The sequence below is a fragment of the Cervus canadensis genome, chromosome 10, assembly GCF_019320065.1.
Source record: "Cervus canadensis isolate Bull #8, Minnesota chromosome 10, ASM1932006v1, whole genome shotgun sequence".
Lineage (NCBI taxonomy): Eukaryota > Metazoa > Chordata > Mammalia > Artiodactyla > Cervidae > Cervus > Cervus canadensis.
In genome coordinates this window covers 13,320,535-13,343,383 of record NC_057395.1, presented here as the reverse complement: position 1 = coordinate 13,343,383, position 22,849 = coordinate 13,320,535, and the positions used below count along the sequence as shown (strand labels likewise).

Genomic DNA, 22,849 nt, shown 5'->3' with positions numbered 1-22,849 from the left:
TGCTGTTTAGCTGCTCAGTCATTTTTGACTCTTTGTGACCCCATGGTATGTAGCCCACCAGGCTCCTCTGTCTATGGGATTTCCCAGGCAAGAAACACTGGAGTGGGTTGCCATTTCCTTCTCCAAAGGATCTTCCCAACTGAAGGATCAAACCTGTGTCTCCTCCATCGGCCAGCAGATTCTTTACCGCAGAGCCCCTGGGAAGCCTTCTATTTTCTAAATATTTTCCTACTAAAGACTTACCTGTCTCCCCTTAACCAGAATCTAGGCTTTAAGAAGTCAAGGATTTGTGTGTTTTGCTCACATGGTATCTAGAATGGTTCTTGGCATATGCTTAATAAGTATTTGAAGGAAAACTCAGGCATGGAAAGATGCTGAATAGAAAAAAGATTAGATGCCCTTTCACCAGTGCACATTAATCACCAGGTAACTAAGAAACAGAGGACATTTAATCTAATCTCCTTTAGGGACTCCCAGGGGGCTCAGTGGTAAAGACTCCACCTGTCAATGCAAGAGACGCAGAAACACAGGTTTGAGCCCTTGTTTGGGAAGACTGTCTGAAGGAGGAAATGTCAACCCACTTCAGTATTTCTTGCCTGGAAAATTCTATAGACGGAGAAGCCTGGCGGGCTACAGTCGATGGGGCTGCAAAGAGTCGGATGTGACTGAGTGAGTGAGCACACACACATGCCTAGTCTTGCAAACATCTATGTCCCTGTCAATCTAGGCCAAATAAGAGTCAATGCTTAGCAACAGGTGAGCACTAATATACTGGCTTCCCAGGTGGCTCCGTGGTAAAGAAGCTGCCTGCCAATGCAACATACACAAGTTCGATCCCTGGGTCGGGAAGATCCCTTGGAGAAGCAAATGGCACCTGGAACTCGCCAGTATTCTTGCCTGGGAAATCCCATGGACAGAGGTGCCTGGCAGGCTACAGGCACCTGGGGTTGCAAAACAGTTGAACACGACTCAGCGATTAAACAACAATAACAATCTCCTTTAAGATGACAGACAAAGAAACGGGTCATTATGAACACGTCTGTTCATATTCTGGATGAAATGCCAAAGGTCAAAATATACAGCTTGCATTATCTACAACAAAAAATTATCACACAGATTAACTGAACTATTAATACAGAAGAGGTTATTATATATTTATATGAGATAAAACTCATTATGCTCCACTTATATGTATATCACATATGCCCCAATGAGGCAAGTTCATTAATGAAGCCTCAATATGCTAATTACATGTCACCTTCTCTACTCAACAAAATGAGTCAGATAGGATACTTTTCTTTTAATAGCCACACACTGAGATGGGAAACAATACCCCACATCAAAACAATGAATTACAGATTTCCCTAAAAATCTTATAATTTAACATTTTAAATTATTTATAACATTAATAACATTGTATTCTCACGTTTCCATGAGGAACTAAAATATCAACAGAAAGAATAGTTCGTTCTAGTTATTACACCCATGTACCTGTTATCTGCCTCTCTTAATCTTACTCTTAAGGAATTAAAACTCCTAATGTTACTATACTGTGTGCGTGCTAAGTCAATTCAGTTGTGTCCAACTCTTTTGCAACCCTATGCACCAGAGCCCACCATGCTCCTCTGTTCATGGGATTCTCCAGGCAAGAATACTGGAGTGGGTTGCCATGCCCTATTCCAGGGGATCTTCCTGACCTAGGGAATGAACCTGCGTGTCTTACGTCTCCTGCATTGGCACGTAGGTTCTTTACCACTAGCGCCACCTGGGAAGCCCATTATATTGTGCAATCCAATGTAAAAAGACAGGAAGTTTAAACAGTCTAAATTTTTTTTTTTTAAATCAAGCTAAGCCATACTCTAACAAGTGTTAGTGATTATTAAGAGTACTTATTATTTTTCTAAAGAGTTTAATATTTGGGAAATTCAAGTCACAGAAAAACTGATGCGTGATAAAGTACAATCTTATACTGACCCTCTGTGGTTTAATGAAGTATAACATCAAAAAAGTTCCGTGGTTCAGGGTAATTATTACTGGGAACATACATTCCTTAAGACAAAATCAACAAATACACCTATGACATGAATAGTACTGTGTGTACTACGAAAGTACATTTATAATACCTCATTAAGCCAGAAAGGTATTATTAGTCCCACTTTCCAAATAAGTATACTGAGATCCTGAAAGAGAAGTTCATTTGTCTCATCTAACATGTCAGTGTGTAACAAACAGATCCCTTACATTCACACACACACAGAAAATGCACACACTTACTTGTGTGCACAACCACACCAAGGATCTACAGGTTAATAATACCCCATATGGGGCCTTCAAAAAATACTGTAAAGACTTTAAAAAAATGCATTATACAGCAGAATATCAATTTTCCTTCATTCAACTAAGAGCAAAAATTATATTGTGAATGTTGATGATAATTCCATGAAACTGGCGCTTTCATCATTGTTGAAGGCTCTAAAAACTGGTACAACCCCTTTGGAAAGCATTTGGCAATAATCACAAGACACAAAAAGTGTCTGTGTCCTTTCCTAGTAATTCCATTTCTGGGAAGCTATCCTATGAAAATAATTCAAAATATGGAAAAAGCTATAGATTATTTATAACATTCTAGATGCTTGGCATCTGAGATTTAAATTTTGAGGCTTGGAAACTGGTAGTTCCAACAGCCTGTGAGAGAACCACAGGTTGATCCACAGCATATGTCAAGGTGCTATGTGAGTGAGGAAGCCGTGTTACTGACTGCTGAGTGAGTCTGCCTGCCAGGATTAGCTTCTCCTTGTGGCCTCTACGGGTTCTCACAGGCACTGACATTTCTAAAACAGGGGGCTGGGGAGGGAGGAGGAGCATCTTTGTTAAAAAACTGTTTTTATAAGTAAAAGACCCTAAAGGAGTAAGCCAATTACCTGGCTGGTGATGAAAGTGAAGAGATCTAAGAAAGTACTGATATTTTTGGCTTTGGGATTTGTAACAGCCTTAGATAACATTTCTTTTCAATGTCATGGGCCTACTGAAGTGAAAGATTAGAAATATGATTAAAATATGATTTAATATTCACCAATAGAGAAATGATAAATTAAACCACAATCTACCTAATCACTCAGTGGCTGAATAAGGGAAATGGAATTACAGATGATAATTTTTCATTTTGTATTTCAAAATATTTTACATGACATTAATATCACATCCACAAATAGCAAAGTCAAGATAAAAATGTACTGCTAAATATCAGAGGGAACAGTGGCTAATTTATTACATGAGGTCAGCATTACCCTGATACCAAAAGCTAAGGACACTGCAAGAAATCGAAACTATAGGCAAGTATTCCTCATTAACACAGGTGCAAAAATCTTTAACAAAACATTATTAAACCGAGTCTAGGAATAAAAAGAAGGATAATGCACCATGACTAAGTGAGTTTTATCCTAGGAAAACTGTACTGTTTAAATCTTCCTATGCATCACTTTCTGGTATTTTTCACTATATAAACTATATTAATAAACACAAAAGTTAGATCTGGTTCACTCAATATCTCTGTAAAATATTTAATAGAAAACTTTTCAATCAAATTTATTTTAAATCTTTCTTATATTGTCACCTGAATATCTCAATTTAAAACATCTTCATTCAACAAGCTCATCCTAAGGTTAGAATTAAGCTACAATTCCAACATATTTGATTTAAAAGATAGACTCCAACATTTCTTTGAATCATTAACCCAAGGACCTCAATTAAAAAATTTCTTCACACATCTCTGAGTGGTAGGTTCATACTGCCTTATTGTGAAACTTACTGACAAAGGATACTCAACCCCTTAAGGCAGCCTCTGTGTTTTTTACTGAACAATTCTAACAATACAGAGAATTCCTCTTTATACTACACTGAAACCTTTCATTCAACTTTTACCCACTGGTCAAACACTGACTTCTGAGGTAGGAACTGAGATTAAACCTTCATTTACATACTTATCATGCAAGTACTTGAAAATATTAAGTCACTTTAGATTTTTCCTCTCCAGGCTAAATTAATTGTGTTCCCTTAGCCACTGTTCATATGCTAACACTACTAAACTTCACTTTTTCTTTCCACCACTTCTCGCAAAAGCCAAACATTTAAAACACATGGGTTAAAACACAGCACCAAATTCTTACAGAACATGTAGGAGACATGGCCATCCTGATAAATTTACTATACTATAAATTTACTAGCATATCAAAATATGCTAGTCTCCCCGCTCCATGAAAACAATCTATGAAAACAGACATTTTACTCTCAGTGCAAAAACAAATGAGTTGTAAGAAACAGAAATAAATGAACACAGAACACTTAACTTTTAAGCAATGGTGTTATTAACAATATTCTTTCATTGAGACAAACTGAGGCTAAAATAATTGAATCATTGCTAAAAATCATATTTATCTTTAAGATATATATAAAAAGCAGTAATTTGCAAAAACAGTATTATTCACAAAGATACATGCTGATTTGCCCAGGACTGTTAAGAAAAAATACCTATGTTAGAAAACAACCCTCATTTATCTTCTTACCTTGGTTTAGCTTTGACAAGGTTTTAATTATTATCGTAGTAGTATTTTACTACTCTAAAAAGTTCCTGAATCCTTCAAGGCAGTTATAAAAATCATAATGCTATACTTCTTGGACTATCCAACAATATTTAAAAACTGAGTTAATTGAGATGGAAAACTACGTATTACATATTTTGTGTTAGTGAATCCTCACTAAGTAAAGTCTACTAGTGGTTAGTAGAGAAAAATCCACTTACGAATTACATATTTTGAAAAGAAGTTTAATGACTTTAGAATACATGGTGCCTGGAATCAAGTTTCTATATTCTGAGAACACTGGAATCAAGCCTAGAAAAGGCCTATTTTCATAAATGGGTAATTTATAGTGAGTAAATTAAAGAAACCAAGAATAAGCCGGCAAGAGTCTAAAACAGTAGTCCCAAAGTGAATTAAATGATGTATGCAAATATCATATTAACTTCCTCATGAAAACATTCCTGAAAATGTGATTTTTTTTTTTAAGTTAATGTTTCCAAAGAGTTGATCTTCTTTTATTATCTGATGTCCCCAAATGAAGGAAAACAGTGAACATTTGGTTAGTATCTAATTCTTACCTGGAACCCACTTAATTTCCATTTCCATATCATTTTCTTTGCCTTTCTTTTCTTTGTCTTGAATAACTTGTAAGAGTTGCCTATATTTAGCAATTTGTTCTTCATCATCCTTCTGACCTTTTTTTGTTTTCTCATCTTCTTCTACACTGACTCCATCATCACCTAACAAAAAAATCAATTTCACTTAATATACAGAAAAAATTTCACTTCTAACTTCACTGTTCAATCTTAGTCACTGCAGCACTCTTCTCAAAGCTGTCAGATACACTATAACAACAGAATATCAAAATCAGACTTAAACTTAACACAAATGAATTAAATGACTTAAATCTTATTTACAATAAAAATCAGCTGCAATGTAAGTTAGTACAGTGATAAAAGTATACTTGGGAATCTCTGTTTTTATTAAAATTCGTACTCAATATAATCCTGTAGTCATGTAACACCCTTGAATTTCTCCACCCTATAAGCAAGATAGCAGGAATGGCATTTCTTCCCCCTTTATGTCTCCTACCATCTAACACATGGATGGTCAATAAAAGGAGCTGGAGTAGTGTTGGGATGCATCTGATACATGGATTTAGCTGTTCATACTGATGACACAGATAAAGGAAGTTTCCTGTTATCTAAAACAAAGAATAACAAGTCCTTTCCACGTGATAATGAGCAAGCATGCCTACTCTCAGGGTCTCATTAGCACATAAAGAATAAAAATGAACAAATTAGAAGTTTGTGCAATTAATTTTCCCATGTGGAAAAGCTTCACATTTCCATTTCCTAATTTTATAAAAATAATCATAATACAAAGGAACAGTGTAAAATTCATGGGCAACAAATACCAAAGAAAACTAATACGTAAAAAGTTTGTTTGCTCTGTATTTCCACTGTAATTCTCCATGTCAAAAACATAAATTAAGAACTTAGGTTTTAATGCAAAACATACAGACTAACTGAATTGAGTAAATGTCCTCAGTAAAGGGAAATTTACAGAAGACCCTCTCTTCTATGAGCTATAGCTAACTGGTCACTAAATACATCCAATATTATTAAGCATTTAGCTGTGAAACATCAATGTTAATAGATTGTCCTTACATCTTCAAAAGGTGATGTGAAAAAAATTGGTTAAATAAATGTTTTTATAGGTTTTTTTCCCTCTGAATGAATAAAAAATAGTCCACAACATTCTTTCCATCCTATCACACTTTTACATTTTCACTTGAACAGCTGAAATTCATTTTTTTCCTGTTTGTGCTTTATGCCACAATAATAATGTTGGATGGAATTCTGTCATGTATCCCGTAATTCAATGGATAAAACATCAGGAACGCATTAACAAAATGGCAATGTATTTCTTTCTATTAAAAGCTTACTTCTGAAAACATAATTAGAAGCAAGCTGCTTCCAGGTTGAAATTTTAGTGGTAAGTCTCTGATGGCCTACTTTAAATTGATTTTTTCCAGTACTAAAATTTTACTTTCTGAAGCTCTAAAATGTGGGTTAACTCATGTAAGTCTGTTTTCTCCCAATTTAAGGACAATACTTTGTGAAAGACTTAATTCTATATAAGGAGTGAAAAAAAATTCTAACAGTAAGAAGCCCTGGTATAATCTCTTATAAACTACAACAGGAACATCCAGTAACTTCAAAGCATTCAAATATACTAATGCATCTATCAGAGGTACTAAATTATAGATTAAGGTAAGCTTGAAATACTGAGAAAAATGCATGTTTTTAAAAACTTAATTAGTACATTTCAAACAAAAAGCCCAATTAATCCTTAAAGTTTTAGAAGTAAAAATATATGATATGAGGTAGTATGCTAAGACTTTATATGTTATCTCAATCTTTTCAAACACGAGCAGGTATTATCATGATCCCCATTTCACAGCTATGAAAAAAAAGGCACTGGGGCAAAGAAAATCTAACCCAAGCCTCAAAGTTATTTTAAAAAGAAAAAAGAAAACTTCAAAGAACTGACAAATTTGCAAAGAATTACCAAATCAGAATTAAGGAGAAGATGATCATTAGTGAGAGGACCCCATTGCCCTGAATGCGCGTACTGGCCTACCAAACAAATAGCCCTGAGGCTAACCGACAGTTCTGGCAGTCTCTCAGGCCAATAAGACAAAAGTTAAAGAACCAACTAGTACCCCATATTTAGGAGGGACCCCGAAAGATATACTCCAGGGAAAGGATCAACCAGCAGTAGACTAGCATAGAAAGACAGTAGATAAAAAAATATAGGAGAGAAACAACATGGAAGCTACAGTGAAAAGATATAATATATATTTAATTGGAGTCCCAGAGAAGGTAAAAGAAATACCTGAATAGATAATGGCTGAGAATATTTCAAAACTGATTAAAAGATACCATGCCACAAATTCAAGAAACCCAACAAACCCCAAGCATAATAAATTTAAAAAATCTATTCTTAGTTCATATTAAAACAGCAGAAAGACAAAAGGGAAGAGAAAACTTTTAAAAACAGAGAATAAAATCCAGACACCCTTCAAAAGACTGAAGAAAGTAGAGTGACAGCTGACGTCTCAAAAACAATAAAACCAGAAGCCAGCAGAATATTATTATCAATGTGGGAACAAGAGGACTGTCCACCTAGAATTTTTTTTAATCATGAAAATATATTCATAAATAAAGGCAAAATAAGGACATTTTTAGACTAAACTAAAACTCAATTTTGGAAATTACCACAGATATACTTAAGGTAGAAAGAAAATGATCCCAAACAGAAGTATGAGATTTAGAAAAGAACAAGGAGCAAAAGAAGTAGGGAAAATGTGAGTAAATGTAAACAAAACAGTAATATTAATGTACTATGGGACTTAAAAAGTAGAGTACACAGAACAGCATGGAAGTTCTTTTAAGATTCCTTGTATTCTCTAGGAGGGTAAAAATGTTAATTAGTATTCAACTTTAATAAGGATGCAAGTCACGGTTTCTAGGATGATCACTAAATGAACAGAGAGAGTCTACTTTGTAAACTAACTGAGCAGAAAAATGGTATGTAAAAAATAATCCAAAAACTCTTAGTTTAAAAAAGGGATGGTAATAATGCATTTTACTAGTTTAGGTGATTGCATAACTGTAAGAATCATGTGTAGTCTAAAAGACCAGACCCTTTTTTTGTGAGGTTAGGATTTTAAAAAAAGTGTCTTTGGTTGAAGAAATTCAGGCTAAGAAAATATCTCTAAATAAAATATTTCAATGACTATATACCAGTATATACAATACTGCACATGTAAGCATACTTCACAGACAATTTAAGGATTAGATACTCTCTTTCAAGCTACTGCCAAAGACATATTGTCATTAGTAAGTCTAGATTAAGTATTCAAATATTTACAAAAGTAGGACACCAAAAGACAAACAAATACCTTGCGGTTCTTCTTCTATTTCCTCTTCATCTTCACTGGAAGAAGCTAAATAGGCTTGAAAATCCATGTCCAAAAGCTCTTCCTTTTTAAATTTCCTGTTGAGTGTTGTAATTCTTTCATGATCAGTCTCATCCCAAGTGATCTCCACCTTCCACCAACGAATAAGAAAAAATAACAAATAAAAATGGAAATGTCAGCAACCCAAACTTGTAAAGAACACTTATTGTTAACGTGGATGTTTAACAGTAAACTAATGAAGACACACTAAAATCAATAACATATAACATGCTTAAAGCAAAAGTTTCTACCTGTGGAAAGGGAACCATTTCAATTAACCTGTGCTGTTATCCGAACTCTCTACTATATGCAAGGCACTTCATTACTGGGAGTAAAAATTCATCAGTATATGGACTGACTGTGGTGAAAATAAGAAAGTGCACTAGTGAAAAAGTTAACATTATTATGAATGAGTCAAACATGTTTTTCACCTGGAGTTCTAGGCATTTCAAGAGGTCTAAAAACTGAAATTTCCTGATAAAGCTTTTAGAACAATCTCAGTGTGGTCCTTTTTCCAAAAGAGATTAAAAGCCACTGATTAGAAAGGCATTTACTGGTTTAAAGTACAGGAAACCCTCATGACACAGGAATTTATCTATAATATGATCAGTCTGGTGACATACTCCTGTCTTCTACAAAGCCCCCATTCTCAGAGTCTTGTTAGAGATTTAATCTCCAACACAGGGCGGGTCCCACATCCTTACTTTTTTTCCCTTCAGGCTAACCTCCCCAGATCAGAACAAAAGGAGTACTGATTAACTAAAACATCCAATCCTTAAAATAACTGCCATTGTTGGAGAAATTACAGCTAGTTCCACAATTCAGAATTATTCCCATTCTGATAATTAAGACTGAGCTGATAACCACAAAATCACTTCTGAACTGAGACAGATGTGGATGATACAGCCAGGCCATAGGAACTCCAGACTGGCTGACTGGACAGGCCTGCCTATTTTTCAGGCTTGAAAATAACACGATCCTAGGTTTGATGTGACTGAATCTTTCAGACCTCACTTACTGCACACTGGTGGGGCCTCCCTATCCTCAGTGACTAATCAAGGCCACACGGTACCCGCAGGCTGAGGGTGGCAGATACAGCAGCTCCCTGCCCCCGGGCTGGCCTCAGAGGAGCACAAGAGAGACAACGCGAGGCCCGTGTGGCTGCTGCAGGGCTCAGCTGTGGGTAAGAGGTCATGGGGCAGGGGAGCAGACCGGCGAGGCAGCTAAGTAACAAACTAATTCAATAAAAATCTTCTGGCTGTTTGTTACTAAACATTAACGTGACATTGAGTAGTCCAGAATTGTTCTACTTCAATTGTTTTTACAATTTGGGGTCATATCTGCAGAAAAAAATGTGTTCTATTTTAAATCTCCACTGCTTCTAACTACGATTTGAAGTAATGTTAGCTCGTTCCCCCTACTCTGTAGGATACTAATAACTGACATATTACTTATTAAAGAATCTGGTTAAGTAAGACTGTATAGGAAAGATAGAAGAGAGAAAAGAAACATTTGCAGGTAATTGACTCAGGCTTAAAGGCATAACAAAAATCTGGAAACAGGTTCAAATAGATGGGGTAGATAAAAATGCAAATACACTTGTGTTTCATTTCTATTTGTACTTATGCATTAAAACTTTGAATACTTTGCATTTCTAAAGATGCTATAAGCAAATAACAGTCTTTTCTTAAAGCAACGGAGTCCAGCTATACACTTTCTAAAGTGAAGAAATACCGTTGATGTTCCCATTGCAGCAGATGTGAAATATTTTGGTTTGTATGCTGTTAAATCCACTTCTGAGGCTACATCCTTGGGCTCATCATCAAAAGTAATATCATCTGGTATAAACCTAAGAAACAAAGGAAAAAAATGAATTCATTTAAACATATGCTGCAGTGATAAACAACCAGAGTTGAGATTGTCTTCTAATTAAATATGGTTTATACATACATACCACATAGAGGTTCTACAGAACACACATGCAGATGAAGTAAACAATGTTAGAAATAATCTTGGCACAAAACTTCTGAAGTTCATAAGTTATAAATCTGTAATTCCACTAAATCTAAGTGAACTCTGTAGGTAGAAACCCTGCATTAAGAGTCAGTTAATATGAGTCTGGTGTAAACACACATGACTCATGCTTCAAAAAGACCTAGATTCCTGATAACATAGTCACTGACTTGCTTCATGATATTCTGAAGATCAGACAGAATTATTAATGGGGAAGTACTCTGAAAATAAAGTATCATACGAACAAGATATCACTGAAATAATGAAAAGCTTAAGGCTGATTCTTCAACACTAAAAATCTTAATATTATCTTATAATTTGTCACAAATAATAGCAGTTAAATGTAAATTAGTTACTGTAACTGTGACAATTCTTAGCCATCAGGCTAATGAATGGGAGGAAAAAAGCAAAGAGAAATGATCCATGGTTATTATATTTAGATTTTGTCATTTTTATAAATTTTATTTCCACACACCCAAAAAAGCATGAACTATATATTGCACCAAAAATGATATTTGAGGGAAGGAATGAAAAATGAAGGTTTATTAGGTCTACAGAATATCCTCCACCACATATACTTATGCACAGAATTAGTAGAAGAAACATAAACATCTGAGATCAATATTTTAAACGCTGTCAATAGGCATGATTTTGAGGCTGATGAATAGAGTTCCCTAGATAATAGGATAGCAGCAGAAAACTCAACTTTCTTTTATGAAGTTATATATGACAAAATAAAACAGGGGATGTAAGTTTTTTCCATGGTCATTGATCTTATTTTCTAGGTACTGCCAGAGGTTATTCTAACACTGCATGGAAATGTCCCAAAAAGGAAAAGAAAGAAAATGATCCTGAGAAGAACATGTAAACATGAACTCATGACAGGCAGTTTGACATTCTAATGTTTAGTGAGTATAATGAATACATTTAAAACAAGCACCTCCTTTTGAAATTATTAAAAAGAGAAGGAAACAGCTTGTTTGATGAGATAGGCCCTTCTTGCTATATACTTAAGCATGCTAAAATCTTACCCCAAACTATCAATTCAAAAAATTTTATTTGTATTTTTCTATGAGTCAGAATGCTTTTGATGTATAAAAGTCAGTGAGTATCAACTGATGCATTTTTTTTCCCCTAAAATATTTCATCTTGACAAGAAAGCCTCTAACAAACTTGGATACCAAGAAGTGATTTCTAGCAAGAGGGAGGTTCAAGAGGTAGAGGATAAAACAAAAAAGAAAAAAAAAAAAGAGTCAATGATTGTGAAGCACGCTCTTAATATATTGATGTGTCTACGTATTAGTTGCTTAGTTGTGTCCAACTCTTTGTGACCCCACAGGCTGTAAGCTGCCAGGATCTTCTGTCCATGCAACTCTCCAGGCAAGAATACTGGAGTGGGTTGCCATTTCCTACTCCAGGGGACCTTCCTGACGCAGGGATTGAACCCAGGTCTCCTGCACTGCAAGCAGACTCTTTACTGTCTGAGCCACCAGAGAAGCCTTAATATACTGATACTTAATTTAAAATTAAAAATCTTAAAAAAAAATGATTTCTACTGACAGTGTCACAGTAGAATGGTTTACTGGGTTCAAGGAACTAGGCCAATGATAAAATGGTACAAGTTTAGCTTCCTGGTTTCCTTGGAACAGACATTCCCAACCACCTAAGGTTTTTCAGCTTGGGTCAGTGAAGCCTGAGCACATGGTGGAAATAATGCCCAAGTCTGAAGACAAGGCCAGCAGGACCATCTACTCACCAGCACTGTCCAATAGAACTTTCTATGATGATGTCATCAAAGTTCTGTTTCTGTTCTGCCCAACATGTGGCCATTAAGTACTTGAAATGTGTTTAGTGTGACTAAGCAAATGAATTTAAAAATTTTAAGTTTTTAATTAAATGTAAATAAGCCAGACATGATTACTGGCTACTGTACTAGACAGCACAGATCGAGAGACACTAGTCTATTAGCAAATTCCCTTGCCTCCATCTCAATGCTTTTGATAAAGTTATTTCACTCTGGTTCCTAGTTCTAAAAGACAGTTGCCAAGAAATATTACATAAAACCCGCCATCCTAAAAACACATCTGACATACCTGAAAGGACATAAATGTGAGGTGACTTCTAATACTTAGCATTTTCTCATTTCAGTTTTCTTAAGAGTGATGTTCTATGAGAGCACTCTGCTGAAAGCGAGAAGTCCTCTTAGAAAATGGAACAACAGCGAGCACTGCCAATTCTAACATCTCAGTTCTCACAGTCACACTGTGCTACAAGGTTACACTGGTACCACACACTAGTTACCTTAGATCTACAAACGAACAACTGCTTTCGAATTCCAGGCCATCACAATCCTCATAAATTTTAGCGGCTGTTTCAGGAGAATCACAGTCTACTACTGCATAATAGTATTTCAGTCGTTTGAATTGATAATCTCTCAGTTTTTCTCTAGAGGCCCTAAAAAGGGGGAAAAACTCATTAGGCTTACTTAAACAGGAACACAAATACCTCTCTCCTTGTAAAAAAGAAATGTAACCATTCCAAGAAAAACATATTACAAACTGGCTTTTATTATAATCCATCTTCCTTTATGAATCGCCTTCTTGCCTAACATTAAATACTTAAGCGCAATTTATTATTTTGACAAGGTACAGACTAGGGATTTTGACTGGAATTTTGTATTTAGAAAACGGAAGCAAGAATTACATGTGGCTACCTCTAATTTTAATTGCTAGATTATTTTTTGTTTGTTTTATTACCATATATGGCTTTCTCAAGTAAATCCACTGAAGAGGACCACTGTAGTATAACATATGCTAGAAAAGCACACTAGCTTTTATTATAAACAAATACCTGATCTTATAAAACTTTATTCATGTGTTGTCAAGACTAAATGGTATTTAAGTTCAACTTACTTAACTACAGCATATTCTTTGAGGGTCTTCATCAGGCAAATAAAAATTTGCCACCAATTTTTATTACATGCACATATAGCTCCACCTAGTGGACTCAAAACTACTTAAAAGTTTATTTCTCTACATTATGATGATTAAGAACTTTCTCTATTATTCTTGCATTCTTGTATTTTTCTATTTAACGAAGAAAAACTATATAACTTGGAGGTAAATAGTTTCAATGCCCTTTACATAGAAATCAACATCTAAGAAAAAAAACAAAACTTACTGATTCAGGTTTAACCATGAAGTGTTTTTCAAAACTGCAATAATTACTTTCATGAATACAGAAATATAAATATATACAGAAAATGTGTTTGGAATAGTGTGCCACTTCTGGCAGACTTTAACATTCTTTGCAACCTGTTTTAACCATGAATGGCACAAATATAAACTTTAGTTCCAACTATGAAAGTGACCAGAATTCTGAATTAGTGATACAAACTCATATGAAGTTTAGTTTTTTTTTCCAGAGTGTTTAATACCAGTCCTTTTCAGGAGCATCCTCAGGAATGCTTAATAACTCCACTGGTCCTTGAACATGCTCTTCCTTCATCCTCTCCTTTCCAAACTCCGAAGGATATATCTAAACACAAAAATATAAGATCAAAGTAATTTATAATTCCCTTTTCTCAAAATATACAGACCTTTGAAGGTCAGGAACTCTAAACAACTGGACAGAATGCAAACAGCAAGAATGGCACCCACATACATGCTCCCGTGTGTGAAAAATGACTGGATAAATAATTTGAATTAAATCTTTGGTATTTTTTTAATCCCGGCTACTTTTGAGAGTCAGGAAATATAATCATATTAACCTTCAGTGTTTTGTCACTACCAGGTTTAATATTCATTTATTAACTAATGTATGCTTTTTTTAGTTGTTTGAAATATGTAATTTATCAACTAGGGAATCCAAGTTTTTCATAAAACAGGTTTTGTTTTTTTTTTCTATGAAGCCGAGCCAGGTTTATTCTAATACATCTATAAATAATACTATATTTAAAAATAATTAATCCACAATGCATGTAAGATAGGATGATGCAGAGCAACAGATTTAAACCATAACAGCTTTCAATGTAGAAGTTTTTAGCATATATGCAGTCACATATGTTGATTCTTTGTGGTTTTTCCTCTTTATAAGTCCAGTGATTCCTACTACCCATCTCCTAAAACATATTAACAAAAACACCATTCTATTTCAATTCTGCCTATAGGTTGATTTTTAGTTTTTTCCTTACTTCATCTGGCTATCATTTGGCAAAGGTGAAAGTGAAAGTCGCTCAGTTGTGTCCGACTCTTTGCAACCCCATGGACTATACTTCTCCAGGCCCGAACACTGGAGTGGGTACTCTTTCCCTTCTCCAGAGGATTTTCCCAACCCAGGGATCGAACCCAGGTGTCCCACATTGCAGGTGGATTCTTTACGAGCTAAGCCACAAGGGAAGCCCAAGAATACCAGAGTGGGTAGCCTATCCCTTCTCCAGGGGATCTTCCCGACCCAGGAATCGAACTGAGGTCTCCTGGATTGCAGGCAGGTTCTTTACCAACTGAGCTATGAGGGAAGGCTTAGTTGTCCCCATGCTTCTACCCAAACCTGTAAACTTCTGCAAGTTTATAATGTTATAAAATGTTGTGATGTGATAACTGGTAGGGTACATCCTTTCACACTGGTATGATTTCTCAAAGACTTATGAGTCATTCTCACTTGTTTATTCTCTTAGATGACCAATGGCAACCTTTTTCTTAACTTTCATTTGCATTGAGATTTTGACTGAAACTATACTAAAACTATAGAACTGATATCTTAAATATTTAAACTGAACAACGGTAATTTAGAGTTGCTTCAGGCACTGTAGTAAATACCTCATATGATCTCCTTTTCATTGAATCCTTACCACTACCTTAAGAAATACTACTGTTGTATCTCCTTAGAGGAGAAAACACATTTGAGAAATAATCAATAAAATGCACAAAATCATATAGCATGTGTCAGAATCAAGATTTGAATACAGGTCTGTCACACTGCAAAGTCTAGAGTCTTAATCACTATGTGGGCTTTCCAGAAATACGGTATCTCAAAATTTTTCAATTATTTATCAAGTGTTATAGCTTACTTCATATAGGTCGTGTTTATAAGGTAATCTGTAAGATTTTTATATATTTCTGCTGGTAGTAAAAATAGACTTTTACTTGTTAATGTTAGTAATGAAGCATTTTTAAAAAATATTTATCTTATACCCTGTCCCTTTACTGAGCTTTATTATAATAAGCTTTTCAACTGATTATTTTGGTTTTCATAATTAAATGCAATCATATAACCGATCAATAATTTTACCTGTTCCTTTCTCACCTTCACACTTGTTTCATCAGTTTTCTGTCTAACTGTATTGGAACAACTTTCAGATTAACTATTTTCCTTAAAAGGAAAACTATGACTATTAAAAAAAGGGATTTAACTTAGAATGCTTAGAAATACTTACTTCAAAATGAAATAAATTCTCACCTTTACAGAAAATATAACACCTCCTTTAGGTTTAAATGAATTGAACAAAGCCAGCAAATCTTTTGCCTTCAATCTATCCCAATCCATGTTGCAAACTGCTAATCGACACGTAATCTAAAAAATGACAAAAATTACTTATTACATAATCTAGATCATTCCCAATGCTTGCAAAATTAATATAGTAAATATAATGCCTTCTCCCCCAATCCTGAAATCATTAATACAGTATTTATCTAAGTGATTTCTTCTCTAAGTGATTTTCTAAGATAATCACTAAGATTATCTAAGTGATTTCAGTATGTAAAAGGAAACTTCTGATGAGCCACACAACAGTAAAACTGTAAACAGAAAAGCACTTTCTCTTATTTGGTTCTTAGTTTTTGAATCAGAACATGAGGATGGGTTGATTCTTTAACTACCAAGTTTGTTAAGCTATTTTGCCACCCATAAGTGAGTAGGAAACTTTAATATATATTAATCTATAGCATTTCTAATAGGTACAGTAGGAACTGATACACACTTCTAGTTAAAACAACCATTTTCTAAAAATTTCACAACTTCTAATTATTTATATAGAAATTTACCCCTAACTGCTGGAACAGATATTAACTTTATATAGGTATATTCTGTATCAAGAAGTTTTAACTAGAATCACCATCAAGAGTATTATTTACCAATAAAGCTTTACCTTATCAATTTAATGACATTAATCCTACCATCCATAACAGCTACTTGTACTCTTGACAAAATAATCTTATTTATTCAAAAGTTTACCTCATCAGCCCGAGGAGCATCTTTATCTAATTCTCTCCAAGCATGCTCAAAACCAGATTCCTCTGGAAGTAAATCTGCCATATCGTCTTCATCTTCAGAACTGGTTTCTATATTTCCTTTGCCCCTTGCAAGATCAGGGCCACTGTCACTTTCATCATTATCCTCACTATCCTCGTCTTCCTCATCATTTTCAATTCCATCATCATCATCATCTTCTTCTTCTTCATCATGAAGATCAGCAGCAGCAGCCCTACAAATGCCTGTAATTTCATCTTCAGATTCTTCATCACTTCCTGTTTCACTAGCACTTTCTGAATCTTCCTCCAGAGCATCTTTGTCAAACATTTTACCACCTGTTGAGTCTTCATGACCATCACTGTCTCTTGCCATTATGAATGGAACCACTGCAAAAAGGTCAAAGGAGAAATTAAGAAAATGTAAACACTGAATTAAATTAAATCCAAGTTATTTTGACCTCAAATCCAGTAAAAATATAATTTCCATGAAGCAGACTAAAGGAAAATATAAATTCAACAAAATTCATGCCTAACCAAATGAAGTTTTGTTAGGAGGAAGAGTAGGAACTAAGCTTTATTTTAGTATCACAAGAGTGGGGAGTAATAAAAGATAACTAAAAAAAAGCTTAAAAAGGGCATTAACCTAAGTTCTATAAATGGGATCAGAAAACTACCACAATTATGAAGGTAAATTAGTATGAGATAAACATCAGAATTCATTTTTAAACAACTTGCTTAAAATAACACCTTGGGGACACATTCCTATCTAGTATTGCAGTATTTCTTAAGCATCAGTTATTATCATACAATTTTCATGATTTTTGCCTATCACTGACATTTTTCATGAAGTTGAATGTTTTTTTAATTAAAAATATTAGCTTGTTCTAAACAATATCCCTGAAGTCACAGATTTCATATATCTGTGATGTGGTGGTTACTTTTTTCCCCTAATATGTTGAACCACATAACTATTAATATAAAAATAGTTTAAATATCACCTGATAAGAAGACATCGTCTCACATTTAACAGTGGTACACATATCACATTTGGGGTTGTATAACAAACTGAACAAATTAAACAATCTAGTATTTTAATATTTTTGACAACATCAAGTATACTCGTAACATTTATTCATTCACTAAATATTTGTTCAAAGCCCACTGTGTACAAAACCTTATTTTAAATAATGAGGGAATACAAAGAACAAAAATAACCTAATAAATAAGTAAACAATGAGGGAATACAAAAATAACTGCCTCTGTTTCTAGATGGCAATGCTCTGGTAGTGACTGCAAATACTACTACTTACTTACCTATTTTTAAAAAATGCTTTATTATTTTTCCTCTGATTACAAAAGTAATGACTGCTCATTGCAAAAGAAAAACAAAAAAATATGGTTTGATGAAGAAAATAAAGATGACTAGTAACTTTTCATTTAGAAGTAACTGGGTGGTTATTTTGGTATGTAACTCTGAATTTGTTTCCAATGATACACCCACTAATTTGTTTTTAAGTAGCTGGTCATACCATCTACTCAATTTTGTAACCTATTTTTAAAACTTCATGTGTCACAGACATATTTGGATGTATCGTAACTCATTTAAAGGATTCCTTGACAGCTCAGTTGGTAAAGAATCCCCCTGCAATGCAGGAGACCCCAATTTGATTCCTGGTTTGGGAAGATCCACTGGAGAAGGGATAGGCTACCCACTCTAGTATTCTTGGGCTTCCCTTGTGGCTCAGCTGGTAAAGAAACTGCCTGCAGTGCAGGAGACCTGGGTTGGGAAGATCCCATGAAAGGAAAGGCTACCCATTCCAGTATTCTGGCCTGGAGAATTATACAGTCCATAAGGTCACAAAGAGTCAGGACTGAGAGACTCTCACTTTCCCTTTCTTTCACTAATGACTTATGTTACCATTTTTAAAATTTCAAAACAGGGCTACAGTCCACGTTCTTTGCACACATCTAATAACTTACTTAAATTCTTAAGCACACAAGTGCTGGGCAACATTTTAAAATGACATGTAATATCAAACTGCAGCTCCTCACATCACCTTTACCTCACAGCACTTAAAAAGCCCCTTGGGCACAGTAGTTGCTGGAATGGTAAGTGATGAATAATAATGAGCAAAAGATTGTGATATGTGGAGTCACTTAATCTCTACTTATAGATAATGCTTTTCCTGGATTGAGGAACCAATGAAAATTACAGCAAGCAACAAGGTGGGGCACAAAGACTCAAAGACTTGGGTTACAGGTCTGTGTAGCCTTACATAAATCACTTTAACCTTGTTTCCTAAGTAACGTAATTTCTCATGGTTATTGAGAAACTTAAGATAACATAAAATAAATCCAAAGGATTACTGGACATATTATATTAACCCAGTACTCTAAATCTACTGAAATTTAAAGGCAGCTAGACTAACTTAGCTCACAAACACAGCATCAGGCCAACCTTGCTACTGTTCCCAATCTGATTTTATTTTCCATTTTCAGTAACCAGACTTGCATCCCTTCTCCCTATACCTCAGTTTGCTGCCTGGTTCCTCTACAAATGGAATGAGATCTCACTCCTGACCCCTTAGTCCCTGTTATTTAGAATTCTGTCCATTGCCTGATACTTCCTACCTTCCCAATGTGACCATGGCCTGTCAAGACATTTCTCTGTCTTTTTCTTGATGGCTACCCTGCTAGGGTACTGTAACCATAACCACCCTTTGTCTGGCTTATCTGAACATCACCAGTTTTCAATTACAACACCAATGATCAGCAACACCAATATTCAAAATTTCCTGCTGCCAGACAGGACAATTCTAATTAGCTTAGAAAACTTGTAAACATGAACTAGAATTTAGACATTTCTTACTTAGTATCAAATAATCATTTCTAGCTTTATTATTCACTCACCCCTTCAGACATCTTATTATCTAATCAAACAGGAATACTGATCTCTCCTGAACAAGCCCAACCAAACATCTGCTCAAAAAGTTCTTTCCATGTAGGATACTCTGGATTCCAAACTTAATTCTTCTAAACTCCAACCAAAATAGCACTTCACCTATAAATTTTACTGATTACTGTATCTTGAGTAACCTCTTCCTCCAAATTCTCAGAGGCCTTTTCTTCTACGCTACTTAAAATTACTCTATTATGTATTATGGTTCTGATTTCTTCCACTTTATATCTGCACTATCCAATATGGTAGCCAGCAACCACATATGGTAACTGAGCACCTGAAAAACAGCTCGTCCAACTAGATATAGTAAGAAAACAGAATGTAAAATATCCTATTTTTATATTATGTATTGAAATAGTTTTTGACATATTAGGTTAAATAGAGTGTATTCATATATCTATTAATCATCGGTTTCTTACTTTTTAATGTGTCCGATAGAAAATTCAAAATTATACTTCTATTGGACAGTACTGCTTCAGATCAGGGCTACTGCACAATGTTGCAAGCAGTTATTTGCAAAAGCTGATTTGCAAAGGGTCAAGAAGGGCTGCAATCAAAGCCAAACTCCAATCACCAAGCCACACACCCTGCAGGAACAGCGTGTCTGTCTTTTCGGGAAAAAGAACCTGTGCCTCCCTCAAAGGTACTGTCCTCACCAGAGGACACAGCTCACAGAGCTGTGAGCTCTGGAAGCTCTGTGGGTCCAGAAGGGCGTATGTTTTTCTAATTTTTGCACAGGCATCACTTAAACTAGCAGTAGCCCTAAAATGGGAGGAATCATGTCTTAATGTTCTATCTGCCACATATTTGTTACTAAAAGTAGTTGAATAAATGAAGCAATACCTGAGTACCCAACTCTATTCTCTTTCTTCAGATACATCTCGTCTCACCCCGTCATGAGATCATGTGACACTTTACCTAGAGAACACAACAGTCACTCATGCCCACTACAAATCAAATCACTGGTTTAGCCTCTTTCAAGACTCATACTTTTATTTGTCTCTCTTCTAGCCATTACGGCATCAAATCAAAAATTATCTTATGGTGTATTATCTTTCATAGCTTTATACTTCCAAATAAGTATCTGACCACTCCTATACTATGAAAATAATTATACATGTTTCCTTTTTAAAAGACCAGTATAAGAATAAATAATATAATACCAAAAATTCCTTAGTTCTTTCCAACCAACCTGATTGCATTTTTCTTCTTCTTGTCTCAGAATACTTGACCTTGGGAGACTGAACAATCTCAGAGGTGCCTGAGTCTACCGTTCTTAGTTGTCCTTTGGGAAACGAGTCTGTGCTATGCTGGACTGTGTTTTTTTCCCCTTTTGTACTTTTTTGTGTAAATTCTTTGCTATCTTTCTCAGGACTTACTGAGTCTATCTTCTTAGATTTGCATGAAGTTTTCATTTTCTGAGTTCTCTCAGAGTTATCTAAATCATTCTTATTTCCAGAACCTTTTTGACAAATTGTTTTGTTTTTTTTCTTTTTATCTTCAACAAGATTTCTTGACTCTACTTCATTTATAGTCTGGGGTTTTTTCTTCCTCATTTTCTTTTGACTCAGTGTTTTATTATCCTCATCAGAGAGATCCGAATCAGAATCTGAAAGGTCGTAAAAACGTTTCAAGTCCTCTGTAGTGCTGTGGTTGATAGGACGTCCTCTTTTATCCACAGCATAATTCAATTTGAACTTTTTGTCATGAAACATTGCTCGAAATCTCTTGTCAATTTTGACTTTTCGATCCTTTTCTGGCATTTCCCAAAATCTTGGGTCCTTTGCAACACGCCTGAACCGTTGGTCACTCATGATTTCTTGTTTGGATGCCATTTTTAAATGTGTAACTGGACAAATGCCTGAAGAAATCAAATACTAAAAAATAAAATCATAATGAAAGGTTAGTAATAAAATTAAGTAAGATACTTGGAGAAAATACTAATTCACAATACTATATTCTAAGCTACATTAAGTAAAATAAAAGAGGTCTAATTTCATTTCCCAAATGAATCTTGAGTCACATGCAGAAAAGAAAAATTATCATAATATCTTCTTTTGAGAACAGCATTTGAAGAAATAAAACTTAAGGCAAAACCAAGCAGAATTCCAGGTCTTTATGGAGGGAGGCAAATGATTACTAGCCAACTGCCCTCACTTAAATATCCCATATTTCTACTTTATATTTGTATGTGTTACGAGTAAAAGCTAATATGATTAAAATATCCTTAAGTCTCAGTCGGTCTTATTGTTTCTTCACATTTTGGTCCCATTCTCTCCATTAATCCTAACTTCGTTTTGTTTGGAACAGCCTTTACTTCGACCAGGCTGTACTGAACAAAATGAATTCAGGTTTAGCTCACAAAGTTCCCCCTTTGTATACGACCACCCTTCGTGAACCAGGTAAAGCCTCTCTCTAGTTAACAAATACAAAGTAGCAGTGCTTTGTTTTTCAAAAGCAAGGTTTGGTTATGACGCACCATTAACATCTGACCCTCAGAACAGCCTTGTGGGGTAAACGTTTCATTCAACTATCAGAGGTAAAGCGTATAGATGTTCAGAACGAAAGCACTTGACCTCCGCCAGATATTCGGAGACAGGAAGGCGACCTGACCTCACCTCGGTCGCGCGCCCTCATCTCCGGTGCCCACCTGCCCCTCCTACCCACCAGGTAACGCCGGGAACACCAGGGAACGAGGACTTCCTTCCCAGCTCCCAAACCTCAGAGAGCCGCTTTGGGGCTGAAGTCCCTCAACACGACCTGGAGGAGGAACAAAGAAGCTTGAAGAGAGGGGTCGGAAAGGCAAGGAGGAAGAGCGCGGCACTCGTAAACCCGAAGGAGAATCTTTGGGATACTGGCTCTGTCCCTCTTCTTCTGGAGCCCAGTTCCACTCACTGACTCCGAATCCTCTCACGGCGTCACATTGGGCCCCCACACCCACAATCCTCTGCGAGACACACCACCGTGATGGCACGCGAACTGGGCCAAACTTCCTCCGCTTTCCCTCCGCGAAGTGCTCTGGCGT

At 35.4% G+C, this 22,849-nt stretch overlaps 1 protein-coding gene across 1 annotated transcript in view; it reads right to left on the bottom strand.

The window, feature by feature from the left end:
* ESF1 (ESF1 nucleolar pre-rRNA processing protein homolog) overlaps nucleotides 1–22,745 on the bottom strand; it is a 52,430-nt gene extending 29,685 nt beyond the window's left edge. The window contains exons 1-9 of the mRNA XM_043478966.1: nucleotides 22,492–22,745; nucleotides 21,017–21,701; nucleotides 16,849–17,252; nucleotides 16,075–16,188; nucleotides 14,054–14,154; nucleotides 12,919–13,071; nucleotides 10,339–10,453; nucleotides 8,548–8,695; nucleotides 5,156–5,317 (exon numbers count right to left, since the gene is read on the bottom strand). Coding sequence (XP_043334901.1) covers nucleotides 5,156–5,317; nucleotides 8,548–8,695; nucleotides 10,339–10,453; nucleotides 12,919–13,071; nucleotides 14,054–14,154; nucleotides 16,075–16,188; nucleotides 16,849–17,252; nucleotides 21,017–21,659 — 1,840 coding nt within the window. The 5' untranslated portion in view covers nucleotides 21,660–21,701; nucleotides 22,492–22,745. The remainder of the gene's footprint in view (nucleotides 1–5,155; nucleotides 5,318–8,547; nucleotides 8,696–10,338; nucleotides 10,454–12,918; nucleotides 13,072–14,053; nucleotides 14,155–16,074; nucleotides 16,189–16,848; nucleotides 17,253–21,016; nucleotides 21,702–22,491) is intronic.
* Nucleotides 22,746–22,849: the final 104 nt, after the last annotated feature.